Source organism: Jaculus jaculus, chromosome 10 (genome assembly GCF_020740685.1).
Source record: "Jaculus jaculus isolate mJacJac1 chromosome 10, mJacJac1.mat.Y.cur, whole genome shotgun sequence".
In the NCBI taxonomy this organism is placed as follows: Eukaryota; Metazoa; Chordata; class Mammalia; order Rodentia; family Dipodidae; genus Jaculus; species Jaculus jaculus.
The window spans coordinates 12114584-12138029 of NC_059111.1; the positions used below are offsets into that span (position 1 = coordinate 12114584).

At 49.0% G+C, this 23446-nt stretch overlaps 2 protein-coding genes across 2 annotated transcripts in view; one reads left to right on the plus strand and one right to left on the minus strand.

The window, feature by feature from the left end:
* Positions 1 to 12085, plus strand: Slc51b (solute carrier family 51 subunit beta). The gene is made up of 4 exons (XM_045160899.1): positions 1 to 296; positions 2253 to 2461; positions 5671 to 5761; positions 9629 to 12085. Exons 2-4 carry the CDS (start codon positions 2365 to 2367, stop codon positions 9864 to 9866), a joined length of 426 nt encoding a protein of 141 aa, XP_045016834.1. The 5' UTR covers positions 1 to 296; positions 2253 to 2364; the 3' UTR covers positions 9867 to 12085.
* Rasl12 (RAS like family 12) overlaps positions 9983 to 23446 on the minus strand; it is an 18714-nt gene continuing 5250 nt past the window's right edge. The window contains exons 3-5 of the mRNA XM_004662547.2: positions 16449 to 16522; positions 15436 to 15626; positions 9983 to 11734 (exon numbers count right to left, since the gene is read on the minus strand). Of these exons, the coding sequence (XP_004662604.1) occupies positions 11359 to 11734; positions 15436 to 15626; positions 16449 to 16522 (641 nt within the window). The 3' untranslated portion in view covers positions 9983 to 11358. The remainder of the gene's footprint in view (positions 11735 to 15435; positions 15627 to 16448; positions 16523 to 23446) is intronic.

A 23446-nucleotide genomic window follows, 5' to 3' on the forward strand; every position in this document is an offset into this window, starting at 1 on the left:
CTCCTGGTACTTTCAGCCTGTGAAAGTCAGGTGGAGTCTATTTGCCCCATGAGGCCACGCGTTCATGAGGTCATTCACCCCAGGGTGGCAGGGGAAGGCACTGAGTGTGCTAAGGGCAGAGGTATCAGATGCGCCTCACTGCCATGAATTCTAGGAACAGGCTATAGCTGAGCCTTCTTGGAGAGAGCTCAGGGCCAAAGCCTGCACCGTACTCCTGTGAGGAAGAGGAAGAGGAGAATACAGAAATCACTGCTGCACCAACGGTAGATAGGAGCTGCAGGAATCGGGGATCAAGGGTGAGTATTCCCAGCCTGTCACAGGAATGGGTGGCCCAGAGTCTCCGGTGGGAGTCACAGTCAATGATGGATGGTTAACCTTGTTTCAAATGACAGGACTTCCCAGAGGGGACAGTGAGTCATGACAAGTAAATGCAATGTGATGTCCTGGGACAGGAAAAACGGGGTTGGGGGACTTCTCTACATTAGTAGAGAAAACTAAATGATATCCAGGTAAAGGACGGAGTTTAATTTAAGAATGAAAGGATGGGGCTGGAGGGATGGCTTAGCGGTTGAGGCATTTGCCTGCAAAGCCAAAGGATCCTGGTTTGACTGTCAAGGACCCACATAAGACAGATGCACAAGGGGGCGCGTGCGCTTCGAGTTCGTTTGCAATGGCTAGAGGCCCTGGCATGCCCATTCTCTCTCTCTGTTTGCCTCTTTCTCTCTCTCAAATAAATAAAATATAGTTTTAAAAAATGGACTGGGGCTGGAGAGATGGCTTAGTGGTTAAGGCTTAAAGGTTTCTCTCTCTTTTCTCTGTCAAATAAGTGAATAAATAAAAGCAAAATGATTTTTAAAAAAACTTTAAGAGCTGGAGGGATGGTTTAGCAGCTAAGGTGTTTGCCTGCAAAGCCGAAGGACCCAGGTTCAATCCCCCAGGACCCACATTAGCCAGATGCACAAGGGAGCACATACTTCTGGAGTTCATTTGCAGTGGCTGGAGGCCCCGGTGTGCCCATTCTCTCTCCCTCTCCCTCTTTCTTTGTCAAATAAATGAATAAATAAAAATAAAATATTAAAAAAAGGATTAAAGGCTTGTGCTACCATGCCTGGCAAGTTCTTTCATTTTTCTTGTTTTTTTTTTGGATGTGCTTTCTTTTTTTCTTTCCTTTTTGCTTTTTGTTGTTTTGCTTTTTTGAAGCAGGGTTTCACTGTAGCCCAGGCTGACCTGAAACTTACTCTGTAGCCTTGGCTGGCCTTAAATGCTAGGAGTAAAGGCATGTCCCATCTTGCCTGGACAGAAATCAACAGGAAATATTACACTTAACTTTTACAAAGATAATACATTGTATTAAATGTGTAAGGTCTTAGCTAGACACAGAGGCACATACTTTTACTCCCAGCACTCAGGAAGCTGAACTAGGATTGCTGTGAGTTTGAGGTCAGTCTGAGCTACAAAGTGAGTTCCAGTTTAGCCTGGGCTACAGTGAGAATCTATTAAAAAAAAAAAAGAAGAAAAGAAAAAAGGATGTAAGGACTTACCTATGTGGATTTGATTACAGAACCTAGTATTCTCTGAATAATTGTTTTGTATAAAGAATGATAATATAAGGCTGGAGGGATGGCTTAGCAGTTAAGGCATTTGCCTGCAAAGCCAAAGGACCCATGTTTGATTCCCCAGGACCCACGTAAGCCAGATGCACAAGGGGGGCACACATCTGGAATTTGTTTGCAGTGGCTACAGACCCTGGCACGCCCATTCTCTCTCCCTCTCTCTCTTTCTTCATCTTTCTCTCTCTCAAATAAATAAATAATTAAAAAATATATATATATATATTTAAAAAGAATTGTTTTAAAAAAAGCACTCTGTCAACTGAGCTACATCTCCAGGCCCTCTGGGATTCTCTAAATAGCCCAGTCTGGGCTCAAAAATGAGATCCTCCTGCCTCAGCCTCCTGAGTGCTGGGTTTATAGACGTTCACTGCCATGACTGCCTTTGGCTCAGGCTTTTTTTTTTTTTTTCCGAGGCTGACCTGGAATTAACTCTGTCATCTCAGGGTGGCCTTGAACTCATGGCAATCCTCCTACCTCTGCCTCCCGAGTGCTGGGAATAAGGCATGTGCCACCACGCCCGGCTTGGCTCAGGCTTTTTTAGCTGTAAGATTGTGAGGCAGAGAAAAGCTGGGTCTGGACAAGGAAGGAACGTTGGCTATGGGAGTGGCGTGTCCCATGTGCTCTCTGCTTTATTTCTAGGGGTTTCCCAGGCCCTGAATGTACAGGACCAGAACCTGCGAGGCCAAGAGGACAGCCAGAGCCAAGGAGCCTGAGATTTGTTGGCAGAAACACCCCAACCAGAAGCAGGGGCATGGAGAACAGAGGGGAGTCAGCTGGAGCCCCAGCTGACACTGGGGTGTCCCAGGAGCTGCTGGAAGAAATGATCTGGTTTTTTCGTGTAGAAGATGGTAAGTGGGGAACGGCTACAGGGTGGGGGGCTGCTAGGATGGAGCGGTTTAGCTGAAGCCCTCTGGCATTGCCTCCTCTCCCATACCAGGTGCCACATTGCCTGCAGAGAGACGGAGGCTCTGAGTCTTACTCTCCCGAGGGGCCCAGCTGAAGCCAACCTCCTTTTCTTTCATTCTTTCTTTTTTTTTAAATTTTTTGGTTTATTTTTATTTATTTATTTGAGAGCAACACACAGAGAAAGAGGCAGAGAGAGAGAGAATGGGCGCACCAGGACTTCCAGCCACTGCAGATGAATTCCAGATGTGTGAGCCCCCTTGTGCATCTGGCTTATGTGGGTCCTGGGGAATCGAGCTGCGAACTGGGGTCCTTAGGCTTCACAGGCAAGCGCTTAATTGCTAAGCCATGTTTCCAGTCCTTGTTTTTTGTTTTTCAAGGTAGGGTCTCACTCTAGGTCAGGCTGACCTGGAATTTACTCTGTAGTCTCAGGGTGGCCTTGAACTCTCGGCGGTCCTCCTACCTCCCAAGTGCTGGTATTAAAGGTGTATGCTACCATGCCTGGTTTCAACCTCCTTCTCTATTTTATTTATTTATTTATTTGACAGGGAAAGAGAGAGAGAGAGAGAGAGAGAGAGAGAGAGAGAGAGAGAGAGAGAGAGGGAGAATAGGCATGCCAGGACCTCCAGCCACTGCAAACAAACTCCAGACCCATTGCCATCTTGTGTATCTGGCTAACATGGGTAATGGGGAATCAAACCTGGGTCTTTTGGCTTTGCAGGTAAACACCTCAACCACTAATCCATCCCTCATTTTCTTAAGGTGTGGCCACTCATTGACTCAGCCATCAACCACCACGACTACAGAATGCGTCAAAGGCCAGGCTGGGTGACTTAGTGAGGCCCTGTCTTAAAATCAAGATGACTAGGAGTTGGGAGTTGGGGGCTGAGGATGTCGTTCAGTTGGTAGAGTGTTAGCCTATCATGTATGTAGCCCTGGATTCCATCCTACACTGGATATGGTGGCAGGAGATCAGAAGTTCAAAGTCAGTCAGGTGTGGTGGCACACGCCTTTAATCCCAGCACTCAGGAGGCAGAGGTAGGAGGATCGCCGAGAGTTCGAGTCCACCCTGAGACTACAGAGTGAACTCCAGGTCAGCCTGAGTTAGAGTGAGATCCCACCTCAAAAAACAAGCAAAACAAAACAAAACAAAACAAAAAAACAGAAGTTCAAAGTCATCCTCATCTACATAGCAAGTTTGAGTAGAGCCTGGGCTATGTGAGACCTTGTATCACAAAAAGGGGGGCTGGGCATGGTGGCGCACGCCTTTAATCCCAGCACTTGGGAGGCAGAGCTAGGATGATCGCTGTGAGTTCAAGGCCACCCTGAGACTACACAGTGAATTCCAGGTCAGCCTGGGCTAGAGCAAGACCCTACCTCAAAAAAACAAAAAAAAAAGAGGAGGGCTGGGGAGATGGCTAAGTGGTTAAGGCACTTGGCTGTGAAGACTAAGAATGCATGTATGAATCTCCAGGTCCCACGTAAGCCAGACACAAAGTGATGCAAACGTGCAATGTCTTGCATGCACACAAGGAGGCACACACATCTGCAGTTCACTCACAGTAACCTGAAGGGCCCTGTTACACCAATTCTCTCTCTCTCTCTCTCTCTGTCACTCTCTCCAAAAAAAAAATAAATAAATAAAAAGAAATAAAGTCAGGCATGGTGGCACACACCTTTAGTCCCAGCATTTGGGAGGCAGAGGAGGTAGGAGGATCGCCATGAGTTGGAGGCCACCCTGAGACTACATAGTGAATTCCAGGTCAGCCTGGACTAGAGTGAGACCCTACCTTTGAAAAACCAGAAAAAAAAGAGGGTCCAGTGTGGTGGCACATGCCCTTAATCTTGGCACTCAGGACTATAGCTCATTGGCACAGTGCTTGCCTACATACACCAGTTCCTAAATTCAACTCCTAGTACACAGAGAGAGAGAATGTTATCAAAGAGAGCTTCACTAAGAAAATGACTTTTTTTCTTATTTGCAAACAGATTGAGAGAGGGGGGGGGGGGGAGGCAGAATGAGGAGTGCCAGGGCCCCTTGCCACTGGAAACAAACTCCAGATGAATGCTCACTCCACTTTGTGTATCTGTCTCTACATGGGTACTGGGAAATTGAGCCCAGGCCCATCAGCAAGTGCCTTTAACCACTAAGCCACCTCTGCAGTCCTAAGATGACATTATATATAATATATTAGAGAGAGAGAGAGAGAGAGAAATGAGTGCATCAGGGCCTCCGGCCACTGCAACTGAACTCCAGGTGCATGCACCCCCTGGTGCATCTGGCTTATGTGGGTCCTGGAGAATCGAACCAGGATCCTTTGGCTTTGCAGGCAAATGCCTTTACCGCTAAGCCATCTCTCCAGCCCTTGACATGACACTTTAATAAAGACTTGAAGGGCTCTGAGGAAGGGAAGGAATTCGCCATGAGGGTTATGTGGAAGAACACTCCTGGCAGAGGGGATAGCGAATGCTCGGAGACCAGTGCTTTCCTCTTCCATGATAGTAGGGACAAATCTTTTTTTTTTTATTTTAACTTTTTATTTATTTATTTGAGAGCAACAGACACAGAGAGAAAGACAGATAGAGGGAGAGAGAGAGAATGGGCGCGCCAGGCCTTCCAGCCTCTGCACACGAACTCCAGACGCATGCACCCCCTTGTGCATCTGGCTAACGTGGGACCTGGGGAAGCGAGCCTCGAACCGGGGTCCTTAGGCTTCACAGGCAAGTGCTTAACCGCTAAGCCATCTCTCCAGCCCAGTAGGGACAAATCGTATGCGTTCAAATCCCCACTAGCCTCTGCTCCAGCTGTCTGTGGTAGTTGTGGAGTCCAGGGTGCCTCCCCTGCCGCCCCTTGGTCTTGGTCTTCTTCCTCCTTTGCCTTGCCCTTTCCCTAAGGCTGTAAACATGAAGACGTGAAGTTCACCGTGGCCTGCTGCTTCACCCTCCCCCCACTACTATGTGACTACTGTCCCTAGGGGCTTCTCCTGAGCAGAGATTGTGTGCCCCCCACCATATACCCACTGGTCGGATGGGGCGTCCCCCCAGGGCAAGGGGGTCAAATGATGCAGTGAGCTGAGCTGGCCCAAGACCAACTGTCGGTGGGCCCCAAGGATGCCTGGCCTACTCCTCAATGAATCTGTGTGTCCCTCCTCAGCGGCTCCTTGGAACTATTCCATCCTGGCCCTGGCAGCCGTGGTAGTGGTGATAAGCATGTTCCTCCTGGTACGGAGCATCCAGGCCAACAGGTGAGGAGCTGGTCTGGGGGCAGGGGGCGGGACTTCCTTTCCAGAGGACAATCTAGGAAGAAATCACTGAGGGCTCTTAGCTATCCAGACTTCGGTACAGCAAAATTCAGCCTTCAGGAATCTTTGGGAACATAAAGCTATAGTTTTATATATTTTTATTTTTACTTATTTATTTGAGAGCAACACGGGGGGGGGCGGTGGAGAGAAAGAGAGAGAATGGGCGCGCCAGGGCCTCCAGCCACTGCAAATGAACTCCAGATGCGTGCGCCCCCTTGTGCGTCTGGCTAACGTGGGTTCTGGGGAATTGAGCCTCAAACCAGGGTCCTTAGGCTTCACAGGCAAGCACTTAACCGCTAAGCCATCTCTCCGGCCCCAACATAAAACAAAAACAGGGGACTGGAGAGATGACTTAACACTTAAGGCACTTACCAGCAAAGCCAAAGGACCCCATTCAATTCCCCAGTACCCATGTAAGCCAGCTGCGCAAGGTGGCACATGTGTCTGGACTTTTAAAAATTATTTATTTATTTGAGAGAGAGAAAGTGGCAGAGAGAGAGAGACAGAGGAGAAAGAGAGAGAGAGACAGAGAGAAAGAGAGAGAGAATGAGACACAGAATGAGTGCACCAGGCCTTCCAGCCACTGCAAATGAACTCCAGATGCATGCGCGCCCCTTGTGCAAGTCCTTATTAAAATATCATCTTAGGGGCTGGAGAGATGGCTTAGCGGTTAAGGCCTGCAAAGCCAAAGGATCCCAGTGTGATTCACCAGGACCCACGTAAGCCAGATGCACAAGGGGGGGGCGCACGCATCTGGAGTTTGTTTGCAGTGGCTGGAGGCCCTGACACACCCATTCTCTCTTTCTTCTCTATCATCTATTTTCCCCCTCTCTCAAATAAATAAATAGAAGTATTTAAAAAAGGAGGTGTCCTAGCCCCTCTTACCTCAGTAAGAATTCCTCAGCAAGGTCAAATGAGACAAAGCCTGCTCCCCTGTGGCCCCAGCGTATTCCGTGACTCTCATTTCTTCCTGCTGTGGCTAGAAAGGCTAAGCATTCCCTGAGTAAAGCAGCTCAGAGAGAGGAGAGATCTGTGGACGCTTATAGAAGAAGGTCGGGTTGAGGAGATGGGTAGTGGGAACCAGGTATGGTGGTATGAGGTTTGGTCTTGCATGTACAACCAGTGGTGTGTGTAGGCTCATTTGGAGAAGAGAAAGAGAAAAAGACAGACAGGCAGAGGTTAACTAGGAATTGTCTACTGTGGCTTAGAGGGTAGGGCGTGGGGGGTCAAAGATCTTTACTAAATAGGATGATAGCTCTGGGGCCAGGAACAGCGTGGCCTGGGGAAACATCACAGGGAAGTCAGGTGTGGTGGCACACGCTTGTGATTATAGCATTTGGGATGGGGAGACTGGAGAAGCAAGAGTTCAAGGCCAGCCTCCACTACATGAGACCCTGTCTTAAATACAACAACAACAACAAAAAAGTCAAACTGGGCGTGATGGCACACGCCTTTAATCCCAGCACTCAGGAGGCAGAGGTAGGAGGATCACCAGGAGTTTGAGGACACCCTGAGACTACATAGTGAATTACAGGTCAACCTGAGCTACAGTGAAACCCTACCTCGAAAAGCCAAGATAAAATAAATAAAGAAAGAAAATATTTTTTAAAAAAAGTCAGGCGTGGTGGAACATGCCTTTAATCCCAACATGGGAGGCAGAGGTAGGAGGATCCATGTGAGTTTGAGGCCACCCTGAGACTACAAGGGGAATTCCAGGTCAGCCTGGGCTACAGTGAGACCCTACCTCTAAAACAAAGAAACAAACAAGAAAAAGAAAACTGGGGGCTGGAGAGATGGCTTAGCGGTTAAGCGCTTGCCTGTGAAGCCTACGGACCCCGGTTCGAGGCTCGGTTCCCCAGGTCCCACGTTAGCCAGATGCACAAGGGGGCGCATGCGTCTGGAGTTTGTTTGCAGAGGCTGGAAGCCCTGGCGCGCCCATTCTCTATCTCTCCCTCTGTCTTTCTCTCTGTGTCTGTCTCTCTCAAATAAATAAATATTTAAAAAAAAAAAAAAAGAAAAGAAAACTGGGGCTGGAGAGATGGCTTAGCAGTTAAGGCAGTTGCCCATGTTCAGCTCTCCAGATCCCACTTAAGCCAGATGCACAAAGGTGAGGCAAGCGCAAGGTCACACATGCCCACTAGGTGGCACAAGCATGTGGAGTTCAACTGCAGTGGCCAAGGCCCTGGTGCACCAATTCTCTCTCTCTCTAAAATAAAATTTAACTAATTAATTTATTTTTTGGTTTTTCGAGGTAGGGTCTCACTCTAGCCCAGGCTGACCTGGAATTCCCTATGGAGTCTCAGGGTGGCCTCGAACTCATGGCAATCCTCCTACCTCTGCCTCCCGAGTGCTGGGATTAAAGGCATGTGCCACCATGCCTGGCTCTAAAATAAAAATTAAAAACTAAATGGATGGACCTGGAAAGGATTATACTAAGTGAGGTAACCCAGGCCTAGAAAGACAAACGCCACATGTTCTCTCTCATATGTGGATCCTAGCTACAGATGAATGGGCTTCTGTGTGAGAATGAAAATACTTAGTAGCAGAGGCCAGTAAGTTAAAAAGGAGACATAAAGGGAAGAGAAAGGAAGGTAGGAGGATACTTAATAGGTTGATATTGTATATAAGTAATTACAATGATTGTAATGGGGAGGTAATATGATGGAGAATGGAATTTCAAATGGGAAAGTGTGGGGGTGGGGAGGGAGGGAATTACCATGGGATATATTTAGTAATCATGGAAAATGTTAATAAAAATTAAAAACTTAAAAAAAGAAAACTGAACAAAAAGAAAAGTCACAGGACTTAGAATGGGGAGTACATGCTTTAGGTATGACCTTCTTGACCTCGTAAGACATTTCTTCCCCTGTAAAGGGAGGAGGCTCACACCTAAAGTTGAAGTCACAGGTAGCTAGTGAGACTCAGATGGATGAGGCCTATACAAATAGAAGCTGCTTTTCTGCAAATGAGTTGACTTCTCCGCCAGCATCTCCCAACTGCTTATAGGTTCTTTCTCTTTAGCTCTTACCACTAGGAAGAATCAGTCCCTTTTTGTGTGTGTGTGTGTGTACATGCATGCACACATGCATGTTTGTGTACATGTGGAGGCCAGAGGACAACTTTGAGTGTTCTCCAGGCACTGTACACCTCTTTTTTATTATTCTTTGTTTTGTTTTCCTAGGTAGGGTCTCACTCTGGCCCAGGCTGACCTGGAATTCACTATGTAGTCTCAGGGTGGTCTTGAACTCACAGCAATCCCCTACCTCTGCCTCCTGAGTACTGGGATTAAAGGCATGTGCTACCATGCCCAGCTTCACCTCTTTTTTAAAAAAATTTTATTTATTTATTTATTTATTTATTTATTTTTGAGAGAGAGAGAGAGAGAGAGAGAGAGAGAATGGGCATGCCAGGTCCTCTAGCCATTGCAAATGAACTCCAGATGCATGCATCAACTTGTGTATCTGGCTTATGTGGGCCCTGATGAATTGAACTTGGGTCCTTTGTGTTTGGCAAGCGCCTTAACCACTAAGCAATCTCTCTAGCCCCTGTCCGCCTCTTTTGAGACAGGGACTTTCACTGGCCTGGACTTTACCAGGTGGTTGGCCAGCAAGTCCCAGGGATTCACCTGTCTTCACCTTCCCAGCTTAAACTTTAAAAGCACACACTACCATGCCTGGCTTCCTACATGGGCAAAATGCAGTACATGCAATGCAAGCGCTACACTGAGCCATCTCCCCGGCCCCCAAACCCAATCCTGACCCAACTAAGTGTGCAGCATCCCCCCGTCAACACCGTTTCCCCTCCTCTTAGAAATCGAAAGAAGCAGCCACAAGAAAAAGAAAAGCCAGAAGTCCTGTATCTGGATGATGCTGGAACCAAAGAAAACAACAGCCTGAACCACCTGACAGAGACACTGATCCCAGAAAAGCCGACCCTGGCTCCCGCGGAAACTGAGTTGAACGAGAAAGCTACAGCATCGGTGTGCCTTGGAGACCTACAGGAACCCGAGAGCCAGGGAGCAATCAGACTATGTGCCACCCAAAGATAGTCAGGATGTCATAGTCTGAGCTCGGTTTGAACAGTTTCCCCATGAAGCCCGATTTTTTTTCCCCAGTAGAGAATGAGTGAACTACAATCAAATGAAAATTGTGTTATTAAGAAAAAAAAAAAAACACCTCTTTTATTCAAATGCTTTCCAAAGTGGGCAGATGGAATGGAATAGTTGGTTCAGGGGGCGGTGGTCCACACACACAGAGTGGCTTGGAGCAAAAGCGCACTGTCCTCAGCAGGCCTGGGGCTGAGACACGCAACCACAGCTTCCCCGCGTATTCAGTGGAGCCGGGGACGGGGTTAGAGACCTTTCAGTCCACACTCTTAGGGTTGCTGGCTGGGAGAGGAAAGAACAGGTTCCCCTCCCGGCTCTTCCAAAGCCCTCTTCCTATACCTGCTCATCTCCTGAGGGTTTGTGGTAGACAGTAAGAAAACAACTACAAACAGTGGACCCCCCCAAGGCAGGAAGGGTCCTGATCTCATGTCTGAACAATAGTGTTGTGGCAGAAGCTGTGGTAGGAGCACCCACAAATAATTTATGCAAAAATATCTGCCTTATAAACTCAAAATACTTTGGCTTTGAGCATGCAGCCCCGTGGCTGAGAGTCCCAGGTCCTTCTAAGACTACAGATACACTGTGTTATCTCTGCCAGTGGGCAAGCAAGCCAACGGTGCCTACCAGATGGCATCTAATCCTGCCAGCGATAGGCTCCCTGAGGACTTTCACTGGAGAGAATGACTTTGTCATGCAGCCTTTGTCATTAAACTCAAGTGTGGGTCTGAGGGTCTTTAACAAAGTGGACACAAGAGGCTGGTGGGGGAAAAAAAGTGCTGGAGGTTCCCTTCAGTGGCAAATCCACAGCTTCTCTCTGTCCCCTACACTGAGGGGTAAGTGCTTGGAAATACCCCCACCTGGACTTCTATGCCTTATCCAGGCTTTCATGTAGGTTATTTCAATTAGATTTCCCATAGGTGAGCTTCCAAAGTTTGTTGCCTGGGGCTTCTCTAAAAGCTGCTATGCCCTTTCCTTCCACTAGGTGACGCTATGACCCAGGGCCAACTTCCTACAGGCTGTTCTCAGTCTTCACAGGGACACTGATTCTCTGAGCGGGCTATCCAAAGCTGTCCAAAGGAGCCACAGCTAGCCTGGCAGTAGCTGGAACAGGCAAGGGTTATGGTACAGGATGGGCACTGCGGTTTCTTCCTGCTTATTGCTGACCCCAAGTCTCTCAATGTCACAGTGGCAGTTTCCCATCCAAGGTCATGGATGTAGTAGTTACCATGGAGCCCAAGACCTGGAGGGAATAGGCCAGCATCCCTGCCCATCCCTCTGGCTCACATAAAGAACAGAGTTGGGGACACCGCTTGATGCTGGAGGCGAAGTCATCTGTCCACCAGATGACAAGGGTTTGGGTCCATCAGAGAGAGAAAGGCGGGTGGAAACAAGTCACCTCTGGGCCCTCGAATCTGAGGTTCCTGCCGAGGGGTCCTCAGAAGATCTTGAAGCCCTTCAGTAAGGTCAGGGTAGGTGCCTTGCGTTTGCTCTGGGCACGGGATGACTTCACAGTGACCAGCTTGGCCTGGGCCACAGTGGGCATCTCCTTCAGGCTGACAGTGGAAAGAGTGTTGAAGGTGCAGCTGGCCAGTCCATGCCGGGCAGTGAGTGGACCATGGTGGGACACGGCTCTCTCCTCGGAGATGAAGAGGGGCCGGGCCGGGGGACTCTTCTCCAGCTCCCGCCGCGCCTCCCGCACCGCCTCGTGGAAGACATGCTGCACGTGCTCAAAGTCCAGGCAGGCAGAGACCTCAAAAAACAGGCACCCGAACCTTCCGGCCAAAGCTGCACCCTCGGCCTTGGTGACCTGCCTGTGAAGGAGGGTGAGGCAGCAAGTCAGGAACGTGTGACTCCAAGTCAGGTCAGGAAAGTCCTCCACCCATGTCTTCCACCTACTGGCTTGGGTTCATCTTCACCTCCTGAGTCTTTTCCCATCAGAACAACAGGACAATGGTATTTACTTCTCAGGGTTTTCAGGACTAAGATGGACCATATGCACTGAGTGCTGACACATTATAACATTACCCGTCATAGACTCAGCACTCAGAAAATGTTAGCTTGTGGCATGGTGGCGCACACCTTTAATCCCAGCACTCAGGAGGATCACTGTGAGTTCGAGGCCACCCTAAGACTACATAGTGAATTCCAGGTCAGCCTGAGCTAGAGTGAGACACTACCTCAAAAAAAAAAAAATAAATAAAATAAATAATGTTATATTGCTGGGTGTGGTGGTGCATGCCTTTAATTCCAGCACTTGGAAGGCAGAGGTAGGAAGATCTCTGTGAGTTCAAGGCCATCCTGAGATTAAGTAGTGAATTCCAGGTCAGCCTGGGCTAGAGCAAAATCCTACTTCAAAAAAAAAATTAAATAAAAAAAGTTAGCTGATGTAACAAAGGCAGAAGTTAGGAATGAGGACAAGGGATAGAGAAGATAGAGAATTTCACCACAGTCTCCCATGCCTGTGGCCCCAGAAAGAAAGCCATCGCTATCCGCCTCTGCCTTCTACAAGTCAGTCAGGAAACGGGCCATGTTCAGTCCAGGCTTGTGGGACAAGTGTCAGGGAAAGGCAGTTGTGTGAACGTAAGGGGGGTTGGATCACCAAGGTGAGTCAGGAAGCCTATAGCATGAAGGAACTCTCAGGGCCCAAGGGGTGTTCTGTCTGCCTGTCCCAGGGTAGGCTAGCAGAGAGCAAGCCACATCTCTCCCAGTCTGGTCCAATACCAACTCTTAGGATGACTGTTTACAAATGGAAAGTTCTGGAAGCTTCTGACCCAAATGTCATGGGAAATGAAGTGGAAAAACAGAAGGCGGGCTCTTAGGTAGGTTAGATGTCCAGAAGAGGGGAGAGAGACAGGCACCCTTCAAGTCCTGAGGTCAGGGTTCTCCTGACCACCACCTATTGGTGAGCTGCCTGTCCTGTGATCCCTGAGGATGATGGCCCAGCCACAGATGAAGACCGGTGACAGCAGTGTGGAGGAGGTGGAAACAAGTTTCTGAGTCAAGGCTGATTTGGGAGGAGCAGGTGACTGGGAGTGGGCCAGCTGAGCAGACTGCGCTCCTTGGTGGCAGGAGTATCAGACAGAGGAAGGCAAAACAGAATGGGCAGAACGTCTAATTCACAGACGGTCCTATTTACTTCTATGGGGAGCTTGAATTGGCAACTCGGTCACCAGAGGTTTGAATGATGGATTAACAGAAACAAGACTTCCATGTGCACTAATGTCTGCGTGTGTGTGTGTGTGTGTGTGTGTGTGTGTGTGACAGAGAGAGAGAGAGAGAAAGAGAATGAATGATGAATGAATGGCCCTTTTCTTTTTTTGAAAATATTTTTTATTTACTTGAAAGAGAAAGAAAGAGGCAGAGAGAGAGAGACAGACATTGAGAGAGAGAGAATGAGCATGCCAGGGCCTCCAACCACTGCAAACAAACTCCAGATGCATGTGCCACCTTGTGCATCTAGGTTATGTGGTTCCTGGGGAATTGAACCTGGGTCCTTAGGCTTTGCAGGCAAGTGCCTTAACCACTAAGCCACCTCTTCAGGCCTTCTTTTCAAAAACTTTTTAAGATTACATTTAATTTATTTATTTGAAAGACAGAGAGAATGAGCAAGCCAGATTCTCTAACCACTGCAAACTAACTCCCGATGCATGAGCCACCTTGTACATCTGGCTTACATGGGTACTGGGAAATCAAACCTGGGTCCTTTGGCTTTGCAGGCAACAGCCTTAATCACTAAGCCATCTCTCCAGCCTCTCCCCACCCACTCTAACTCACTATCTAGTCTCAGGGTGGCCTTGAACTCACAGCGATCCTACTACCTCTGCCTCCCAACTGCTGGGAATCAAAGGCGTGCACCACCATGCTGACTTCTTCTTTTTCTTTTTTTTAACAAGGTCTCATGTAGCCCAGGCTAGCTTTAAACTTACTACATAGCTAAGGATGGCCTTGAACTTCCGATCCTCCTGCCTCTACCTCCTGAGTACTGGGATTAAAGACATGCACCACTATGCCTGATTCGGTGTGATGCAGCAAGGTTGCAACCAGGGACTTTGTGCAGGCCAAGCAAGCACTCTCCCAACACAGCGAGAGCCCCAGTCCTCTCCCGCGCAGACTGCACTTTCCCAGTGGTTTGGCAATCGCTGCTGTAACTCACATCTTCACTGTTTTGCTGCAGGATGGGAGTGGGAGACGCTGACCAACCCAAGCAGCCGAAATAGACTTAGTGTGCCAGTGAGCCCTAATCTACTGGTGCTCAACTTGACCAAAAAGGAAGTGGGGTAAAATGTCATGTTTTGCTCCCAGGGAACAGAAATTGTTCCATTCAAGCCCTAGCTTTGTGGTTACTTGCTCCCAAACCCTTTTTTTTTCTTTCTTTCTTTCCAGAAATCCCCTGGGCAAATATTGGGGTCAAAGCATCTGATCTAATTTCTTTTTATCCTCTCATATTGAAAACTTGCCTATTTACAATCCAGTCTTCCGATCCCTCTTCTGGGCCCTGCGATTCCCCAAAGACCACCTTCAGTGACTTCGTTATTGCACAACTTCCCTCATTCCCTGAGATGTAATCTGTCTTAGTCTGAGGAGTTGGACCACCCATGAAGACCCCATACTATGTCCACCCACAATTCCCTTCTCCCACTGTCCATCTGGCCTGTTCCAAACAAATCCTAGCACGGGTCACTGGGCCTCTGGGTCTGAGAGAGCAGGAGCCACCATTCATGGGCAGGAGGGGACGGGTGTAAGGTGCCACACGTCACAAGTGAATTGGCCATATGGAATGATGTCCCCATGGGCGGGCTCAGTAGGGTTGCTCAGCAGCCATGCGAAGGGCCTTGGGGATGTGTGGAGAGAAACCACAGGGAGAGGTGGGGCCTGTGGTCAGCCTGGAGGGAGCAGGCCCCACCTCAAAGCATTCCGATTCCAGGTCATTTAAAACACTGTACCAGCCAAGCAAAATAGGGCTGCGGTGTTCGGTGGTAATCTGCCCTCTGACCCAGCTGGCGACCTCTGGGTCAAGTCCAGCCGTTTCTAAAAGGGCCTGCCTTCCACAGCCGAGTGTGGCAGTGAGCCTGGGGTGCCATTCCCGGGTGGGGCAAGAGCTGGTTGGACCACAACAGACGCCTGACCCAAGCAGCCAATCAGAGCCTCCCTTTGGAATTAGAATTGGGCACCACACGATGGTCAGCTTCTGGGAATGGGACCAGAAGGTCATGTAGCCTCAAGCAAGGAAGGGTGAGGTGGCAAGAGACCATGGAGATTCTGGAGGTGGAAGGAGTGGCTCCTCTTCTGCCCGGTGGCTGCCAAGGGCGATTCTGTGTGGTCCAGAGTTCCTTCCCACTTGTCCTTGTCTGTCTGGAAGCGCGGTGACCACTAAGCTCTCCTACCACAGTCCCTCGCCCTAAAGTTGGGAAGATTGCTGTTCCCAGCAGCATTAATTTCTGGGGATACCACTCTGCTTCGACACACGCAGAAAGCCAACTCCAGAGAGGAGGGCCGGGCTGCCCAGACTCACCTATATTGGGCCATGTCCAGCTTGTTGCCCAGTAGCAGGGCAGGGTAGCCACGCTGTGTCTCCTTGGCGTGCAAAGCCAGCAGCTCCAAGTAGCTCGTGCTGCCCTCAAAGCTCTGGCGGCTGTCGACGCTGTAGACCACCAGGAAGGCATGGGCCCAGTTCAGGTAGCGTTCGCAGTTCCTGGGGGTGTCCTGCAGTGAAGAAGAGGAGTCCCGCTCAGGGGCAGAGGTGGTGGGGGTAAAGGCCGCCCATCACCTGGGCTGCCCTTCCCATCTTCTCCCTCTCAGGTCTTTGTATATTGTTCTCCCATTTCAAAGGGACACTTCAATGTTGATTTGGCTTGGTGTGAAAGGAGACATTGTTTCATGACCCCCCCCACCACCACCCAGACAGAGACTTGAAGACCTTGGCCCCTTGGGCATCGAGTCAGACACTCCAGCATGCCCTACTGGGAAAATGCTGCTGTCCTTGGACATTGCTAAGTTCAGGTTAGGTCCATGCTACCCTTCTGGTCCCCTGAGAAATAATTTCAGCCACAGCAAGAGGTAGGAAAGGGCTGGAGAGATGGCTTAATGGTTAAAGTGTCTGTCTGCAAAGCCAAAGGATCCTGGTTCGACCCTCCAGGATGCATGTAAGCCAGTTAGACAAGGGGGCACATGCGTCTGGGGTTCTTTTTTTTGCAGTGGCTGGAGGCCCTGTCACGCCCATTCTCTCTCTCTCCCTCTCTCTCAAATAAATAAAATATATTTAAAGTAGGAAAGACATGGGGGAGGTCGGGGGCAGAGGGAACATTAGTACACACAGGTGCGCACCTGCGTGTGAGTGAAAAGGCCTGGAGCTCAGAGCTGACGCCAGCAATCACCAAATCCCCTCGGAGGGAACGGTCCTATCTTTCTTCAGGTAAGGTCAGTGCCTCATTCAGGGTCACCCAGTGAAGCAAAGTTTAAAAAAGATCTGATTCCCAGGGGAAGCACTGATTCTCCACCCTTTCCGGGAAATGGACGCAATGTTACCGGGTCTGCTGTATCCATGACCCTCAGGTGGACAGGCTGGTGGTCCACAGTCTCCTCGGAGCTGTAGGTATCCTCTGCAACACACATGGTTAGTCAGGTCAGAGGCAGGTCAGGCCACTTCATAATGGACAAGGGGAGCAGGAGAGATGGCTTAGTGGTTGAGGTGCTTGCTTGAGAAACCTAAGGACCCAAGTTTGATTCCCCAGTACCCACATAAACCAGATGCACATGGTGGCACATGCATCTGGAGATCATTTGCAGTGGCTAGAGGCTCTGGAGCAACCATTCTCTATCTTTCAAATGAATAAATAAATATTTAAAAAATTGATGGGCATGGTGGCGCACATCTTCAATGCCAGCGCTAAGGAGGCAGAAGTAGGAGGATTGCCAAGAGTTCAAGGCCACACTGAAACTACATAGTGAATTCCAGATGAGCCTGAGCTATACTAAGTTCTTACATCAGAAAAACAACAATTAAATTAGAAATAAGAAGTACAGGACAAAGGACATGTCCTAGTTTCCCTCTGCGCTGGATCCCGGTAAACACATGAACTTCAGGACTGTCAAAAGTTGCTAGGCTTGGTCCACAGTCATCGGCACTGAGGGTGCAATGGGACCTTCGCCCAAGGAAATGCTGCACACCTGAGGGCTCATTGAACACTACATACCACACGATGGAACAGGCTCTGTTCTGAACCCATGCACACACTATGTGACACACACTGGAGCACAGGCTGTGTTCTGAACCCATGCACACACTATGTGACACACACTGGAGCACAGGCTGTGTTCTGAACCCATGCACACAGTATGTGACACACTGGAGCACAGGCTGTGTTGTGAACCCATGGACACACATGTGACACACTGGAGCACAGGCTGTGTTCTGAACCCATGCACACTCATGTGACACACTGGAGCACAGGATGTGTTCTGAACCCATGCACACACTATGTGACACACACCGGAGCCCAGGCTGTGTTCTGAACCCATGCACACATTATGTAACGCACCGGAGCCCATGGGTTCCCAGTGAGGTAGTGCTTTCTTAACTTAATAGTTCCATGGTTGTGTGGAGAGCTGGTATATGGCTTAGCATTAAGGTCCTTGCTGGCAAAACCAAATAATCCAGGTTTGATTCCTTTAATTTGTTCACAGTGACTGGTGGTCCTAGCATTTCCATTCACTCTATCTGTCTTTCCTCCTCCCCCACTTTTCTCTGTTTCTCAAATAAATAAAATTTAAAAAGCACCAAGGTTAGCCTTGAGAGATGGCTCAACAATTAAAGGCATTTTCTTGCAAAGCCTGCTAGCCCGGGCTTGGTTCCCACCAGTACCCACATAAAGCCAAGTACACAAAGTGGCCCATGTGTCTGGAAATTGCAATGGCAGAGCGCCCTGGAGCATCCGTTGTAATTCATTCTCTTTCCCTCTCTATCTGCTCATGAATAGAAAATAATTAATCTTATGAAATTTCCAAGGTTTTGGTGCTGGGGAGATAGCTCATTGGGCAAAGTGCTTTGTAAGCATGAAGACCTGAGTTTGAGCCTAGTGCCCATGGAAAATGCTACATGTGATGGTGTGTGCCTGTAATCCCAGCCCCGGGGAAGGGGACACAGGAGGATCCCTGGAACTCACTGGCCAGCCAGTCTTCCCTACTGAGTGAGCTTCGGGATAATGAGCGGTCGTGTCTCCAAGGATGCTGAGGAGCACCACCTGACGTTGTTCTCTAGCTTCCAAATCCAGGTGTACTTACATTTGCGCATCTGCACCCACAGATACACACTCCTAGAAAAGGGGGACCTCACAAACAGCTCCTGTCAATGTGACAGCAGAAGCTTTAAGCTGGTGGGGTGGAATCAAAGCCCCCTTCAGCTACGCTCTGGCTGAGGACTTGGTCATGCCATCTGGACTCTGGGGAACACCTCACAGCGGGGATGCTGGGGTCACACGGCCTAACAGTTTCCAAGCCTTCGCTCTCTGCTAGGCCTGACCCTGCATTAGCACCTTGAACAGCCCCATCTCCCAGTCCTGTGCGGGCTGGCCACGGCCCTGGACTTGAGTCCTGGCACTGTGAGTATCTAGAAAGGGCTGTGTGAACGGCAGAGGAGCTCCAGAGGTAAGAGAACAGCTTAAAACTCCCAGGTGATTTTCCCCTTTTATTTTGACCTAATTTTAGACATACAAAGAAGCTGTAGACTAATGAGGTACCCTGTACTTTTCACCCCACTTCCCCCAGTGTTGACACCCTGCATATAACCACAGCACCAGATCACTGATATTCCTTCTGAAATGTAAACTGCATGACTTACCTGGATTTCACAATTTTTTGTTTTCTTTTCTACTTAAAAATGGTGGTACATGCCTTTAATCCCAGCACTAGGAAGGCAGAGATAGGAGGACTGCCATTAGTTCAAGGCTACCCTGATACTACATAATGAATTCCAGGCCAGCCTGGACTAAAGTGAGACCCTGCCTTGACAAACCAAATTAAAAATTATTTATTTGCAAACAGAGAGAGAGAGAGAAAATGAGCCTCTTGCTACTATAAACCAGATGCATGTGTCACTGTACATCTGGCTTTCCATGGGTATTGGGGAATCAAACCTTGGCTATCAGGCTTTGCAAGCAAGCACTTATAATGGCTGACCCATCTCCCCAGCTCCTCTCTTCCAGTTTTTTTTCTTTTTTCAAGGTAGGGTCTCGCTTTAGCCTCGGCTGGTCTGAAACTCATAGTGATCCTCCTACCTTGGCCTCCCAAGTGCTGGGTTTAACGGTGTGTGCCACCATGCCTGGCCTTCCAGTTCTTAAAACCTTAAGCCCAGTGGAGCATGATGGTGTAAGCCCTTGATCCCAGCACTGGGGAGGCCGAGGTAGGAGGGCCGTTTGGGGTGGCAGAATGAGTTTCAGGTCAGCCTGAACTAGAGTGAGACTCTGCCTAGAAAAAACGAAAACAAATACACACAAGGAAAAAACCTTAAGCCTAAGAAAGCATATGGTCAGGCATGCAGATATCACTGTGGTATTGGCAGTTGATCTTACTCTGGCCTTCCTGTAATAATGGCATTTGTGTATGAGGACACTTAGTTCCCCCACTTTACCCTGGGTGCTCCCCAGTGTGTGTCACCCATGAAGCCCCTCTAGGCACAATTTGGGTGCTCATTGACATTAGGGAAGCAGCCACTGTTGAGAACAGCACCCCAAGATCTGGCTGAGTGGAATCACACACTTCTCTAGAACAGCTGCTGGCAGCCAAGTGGGCCTGGACATATGCCAGGTCCACTAACATCCAGCATGAATCACAGACAGCTTTTCATCCTCAGCTTGCTTTGGGGACTTGGATAAATAGCTACTCTTGTCCAAAGACCAAAAAAAAAAAAAAAAAAAAATCAAATGGAAACTATGCCCTGAATGTTTAACTATATTTGGCCCAAAGAGAACTGTCCCTGGATGCCTACATCTTGCTCTTATGCTACACTTCCTTGCCAAAGTTGTTCCATGCACCCCTTTTAGGCACTCACCTCCAAACACACACCAGTGTCTTGCTTAGTCCGATGATGAGTATTAGCCCAGTGTGGGTCTCTTGGTCCCTTACACCCTAGAGTCTTCCAAAGCTGCTGTTAATACCACTGTAGAAAGATATCAACATTGCCTTGGGAGAGCTGGAGAGATAGATGGCTTAGCAGTTAAGGTGCTTGCCTGCAAAATCTAAGGACCCAGGGTCTATTCCCCGGAAGCCACGCAGGCCCTGGGGATGTTGGTCAGAGACTGCAAAGAGGTGCCTCTGATAAAAGTTGCAAAACAGGTGATGCTATCATAGTTTTCAAGGGACGTGTTCCTTGGGGCTCTGGTTGATTACCTGTGCCTTGACATAACTCATGTATTTATTTGAGAGAGGAAAAAAGGCCTATGTATAAATAGGGGGGGGAGAGAAGAGAGAAAGACTGGGCAGCCTCTAGCCACTGCAAACGCGCTCCAGAGGCATGTACCACCTTGTGCATATGGCTTACATGTGTCCTGGGGAATAGAACCTGGGTCCTTAGGCTTTGCAGGCAAGTGCCTTAACTGCTAAGCCATCTCTCTAGCCCCCCCTTTTTTTAATGTTTTTTTTTTTTGTGACAGTGTCTCTCGCTGACTCCAGAGCTCACCCCTTGAGCTAGACTAAGTGGCCAGGAATTCTTCTGGGTCGGTCTCCCCAGCACTGGGATTACAGGCACACGCTACCAAGCCCAGCATTTTTACTTGGGTGCTGGGGATCCAAACTCACGTCCTCACTTTTGCACTTTATCCTCGGAGCCATCTCCCCGGGTTAATATCAATTCTTTGGAAAGGAACCCTAAAAGCAAAATTTAATCCTAAAATTCATGGGTGCTGTGGCTGAAATTGCTCACCATGTTGGAAGTGGGGATGAACCCCCATCTCAGGAGGGTCCTCAAGCTCTTGGGAGAACTTGGAAAAGACTAAAGAGCTGGAGCTGTTTTAGCCACATCTGTCCACTGCTCACCCTCCCCTTGGGTGTCCAGACCGTTCTCCTAAGGAGGAAAGGCTTGGGACCCACAGTCCGGCCTCCGAGGCGGGGGTGTCTGAGCTGGGAGCATCCATTGGTCCCTTCAGCTCGTGGGCTGTCCACTGAGTGAGTGACCAAAGGCTGAGGTGACTAACCACTGTGGCACCGCTGTCTCTACCCTAGTCCGACCACACGTTCTGCACGCAGATCAGAAGTCCAGAATTGCTCAGTCAGGAAGCTCATACCACCACCGGACTAGGCTCATCCGGTGAGATCCTGTGTGCAGGGTATAGATGGGGGGAGGGGCGGGGAGAAATAAAACCCACTGGAAACACACGGCCAGAAAAAATAAATACAGGCTGGCCCCTGAAATCCAAATGTCAACTGCTACAGGAATCATTTTTAGTAGAATCTCACCTGTGTGGTGTTTGAAGCAGGCAGATGTCTTCTGAGGCACTGCCCTTGGCATGCCTGGTCCCTTCCCATACACCCTGCCTGTGTGTGTGTGTGTGTGTGTGTGTGTGTGTGTGTGTGTGTGTGTATGTCTTTCCCTCCCAGCCTCCCCTTGGCTGTCCTCTGCTCTTCCCATGGCCCCGGCCCCTGTTCTGATCACCAGCTCTGTGTCTGGATAGCTCAGACCTCTGCGATTCAAGGTTTCTCCTCGAACTCGCTATGCAGTGTGGTCCAGAGGCTTGAGGTCCTTGGGTCTATTCCCTCTATGGTGACACCAAGGAATTATATGGAGGCACAGGTGATCAATCAGAGCTGGGGACCACGTCCCTCAAGAACTGTGATGGCATGACCTATCACTACCTTGCAACCATCTGGAGACCCTCTTTCCAGTCTCTGCCCAACATCCCCAGGGCCTGTTTTAGACCTTTTGGAAAGAAGAGATTAATTGTTTATTGTGTGTGTATGTGATTGATGGGAAATGCTCCTGTCTCTGCTTCCCATCCGCAGGCACTCTGGGATTACGGAAGTCCACCACCGCTGCCAACTGTCCTGTGTAGTCCTGGGATCAAAGGGGTGCATTGAGCTCTTTAGCAACTGAAACATCTCCCCAGCCCCTGAGATTATTTTTCATTTTTCAATTAATATTTTTCTTTTGAGGTAGGGTCTCACTCTGGTCCAGGCTGACCTGGAATTAACTGTGTAGCCTCAGGGTGGCCTTGAACTCACGGTGATCCTCCTACCTCTGCCTCCCAAGTGCTGGGATTAAAGGCGTGCGCCACCACGCCTGGCCCAATTTTTTTTTTTTTTTTTTTTTTTTTTGAGGAAAGGTCTCACTATAGCCTAGGCTGACCTGGAATTCACTATGTAGTCTCAGGGTGGCCTTGAACTCATGGCGATCCTCCTACCTCTGCCTCCCAAGTGCTGGAATTAAAGGCATGTGCCACTATGCCCGGTTTTTTATTTTACTTATTTTTACTTTTTTAAAAATAGGATCATCTTCCCTTTTACCTTTTACATATTTCTTTATTTACTTATTTGCAAGTAAAAAGAGAGTGAGAGAGAATGTGCACATCAGGGCCTCTTCCTACTGCAAGCAAACTCCAGTTGCATGCACTACTTTGTGTATCTGGTTTTATGCCGGTACTGGGAATAGAACCCAGGCTGTCAGACTTTGCATGCCAGCACCTTTAACTGCTAAACCGTCTCTCTGCCCTTTTTAATTAAAAAAAAAATTATTTATTTGAGAGAGAGAGGGAGAGAGAGGGATGGGAGGGGGAGAAGAAGACAGAGTGAATATAGGCATGCCAGGGCCTCCTGCCACTGCAAACAAACTCCAGATGCACGTGCCACATTGTGCATCTGGCTTTAGGTAGATACTGGGGAATCAAATTAGGGCCATCAGCCTTCAAAGCAAGTGCCTTTAATGGCTGCGCCATCTCTCCAGCCCCGAGATTATTTTACTCCAGGGGAAAAATGACAACCATAGGCCAGGCTTGGTGCGCACACCTATAACCCAACACTGGAGTTAGAATTCGATGCCAGCCAACCTGGGCTTGTCTCCAAAGCCAAAACAGCAACCACAGCCCTGACGACTCTCTGCATTCTAGTGCGGCATGGACTGCAGGCTGCTGCGCACTGTCCTCGGGCTCCCTCCTGGCTGCTGTGGGCAGCACTGTAGGGTGACGTTTCCTACTTTAACCTGAGCCCCGAATGTTCTCAGAGGGCCCCTGGGGCTTCAGCAATGCTTTATTAATTTTTTTTTAATTTTTTATTTGTTTATTTATTTGAGAGCGACAGACACAGAGAGAAAGACAGATAGAGGGAGAGAGAGAGAGAATGGGCACGCCAGGGCTTCCAGCCTCTGCAAACGAACTCCAGACGCGTGCGCCCCCTTGTGCATCTGGCTAACGTGGGACCTGGAGAACCGAGCCTCGAACTGAGGTCCTTAGGCTTCACAGGCAAGCGCTCAACCGCTAAGCCATCTCTCCAGCCCTATTAAATTTTTTAAAGACAATTTTTTTTTAATGTGTGTGAGAGAG

What these genes read in the sequence shown, in the direction of transcription:
- Slc51b (XM_045160899.1), top strand. Translation starts at nt 2,365, where the DNA reads ATGGAGAACAGAGGGGAGTCAGCTGGAGCCCCAGCTGACACTGGGGTG. An exon ending in GTTTTTTCGTGTAGAAGATG is followed by an intron (nt 2,462 to 5,670) that starts GTAAGTGGGGAA and finishes GTCCCTCCTCAG; the next exon opens with CGGCTCCTTGGAACTATTCC. An exon ending in CGGAGCATCCAGGCCAACAG is followed by an intron (nt 5,762 to 9,628) that starts GTGAGGAGCTGG and finishes CCCTCCTCTTAG; the next exon opens with AAATCGAAAGAAGCAGCCAC.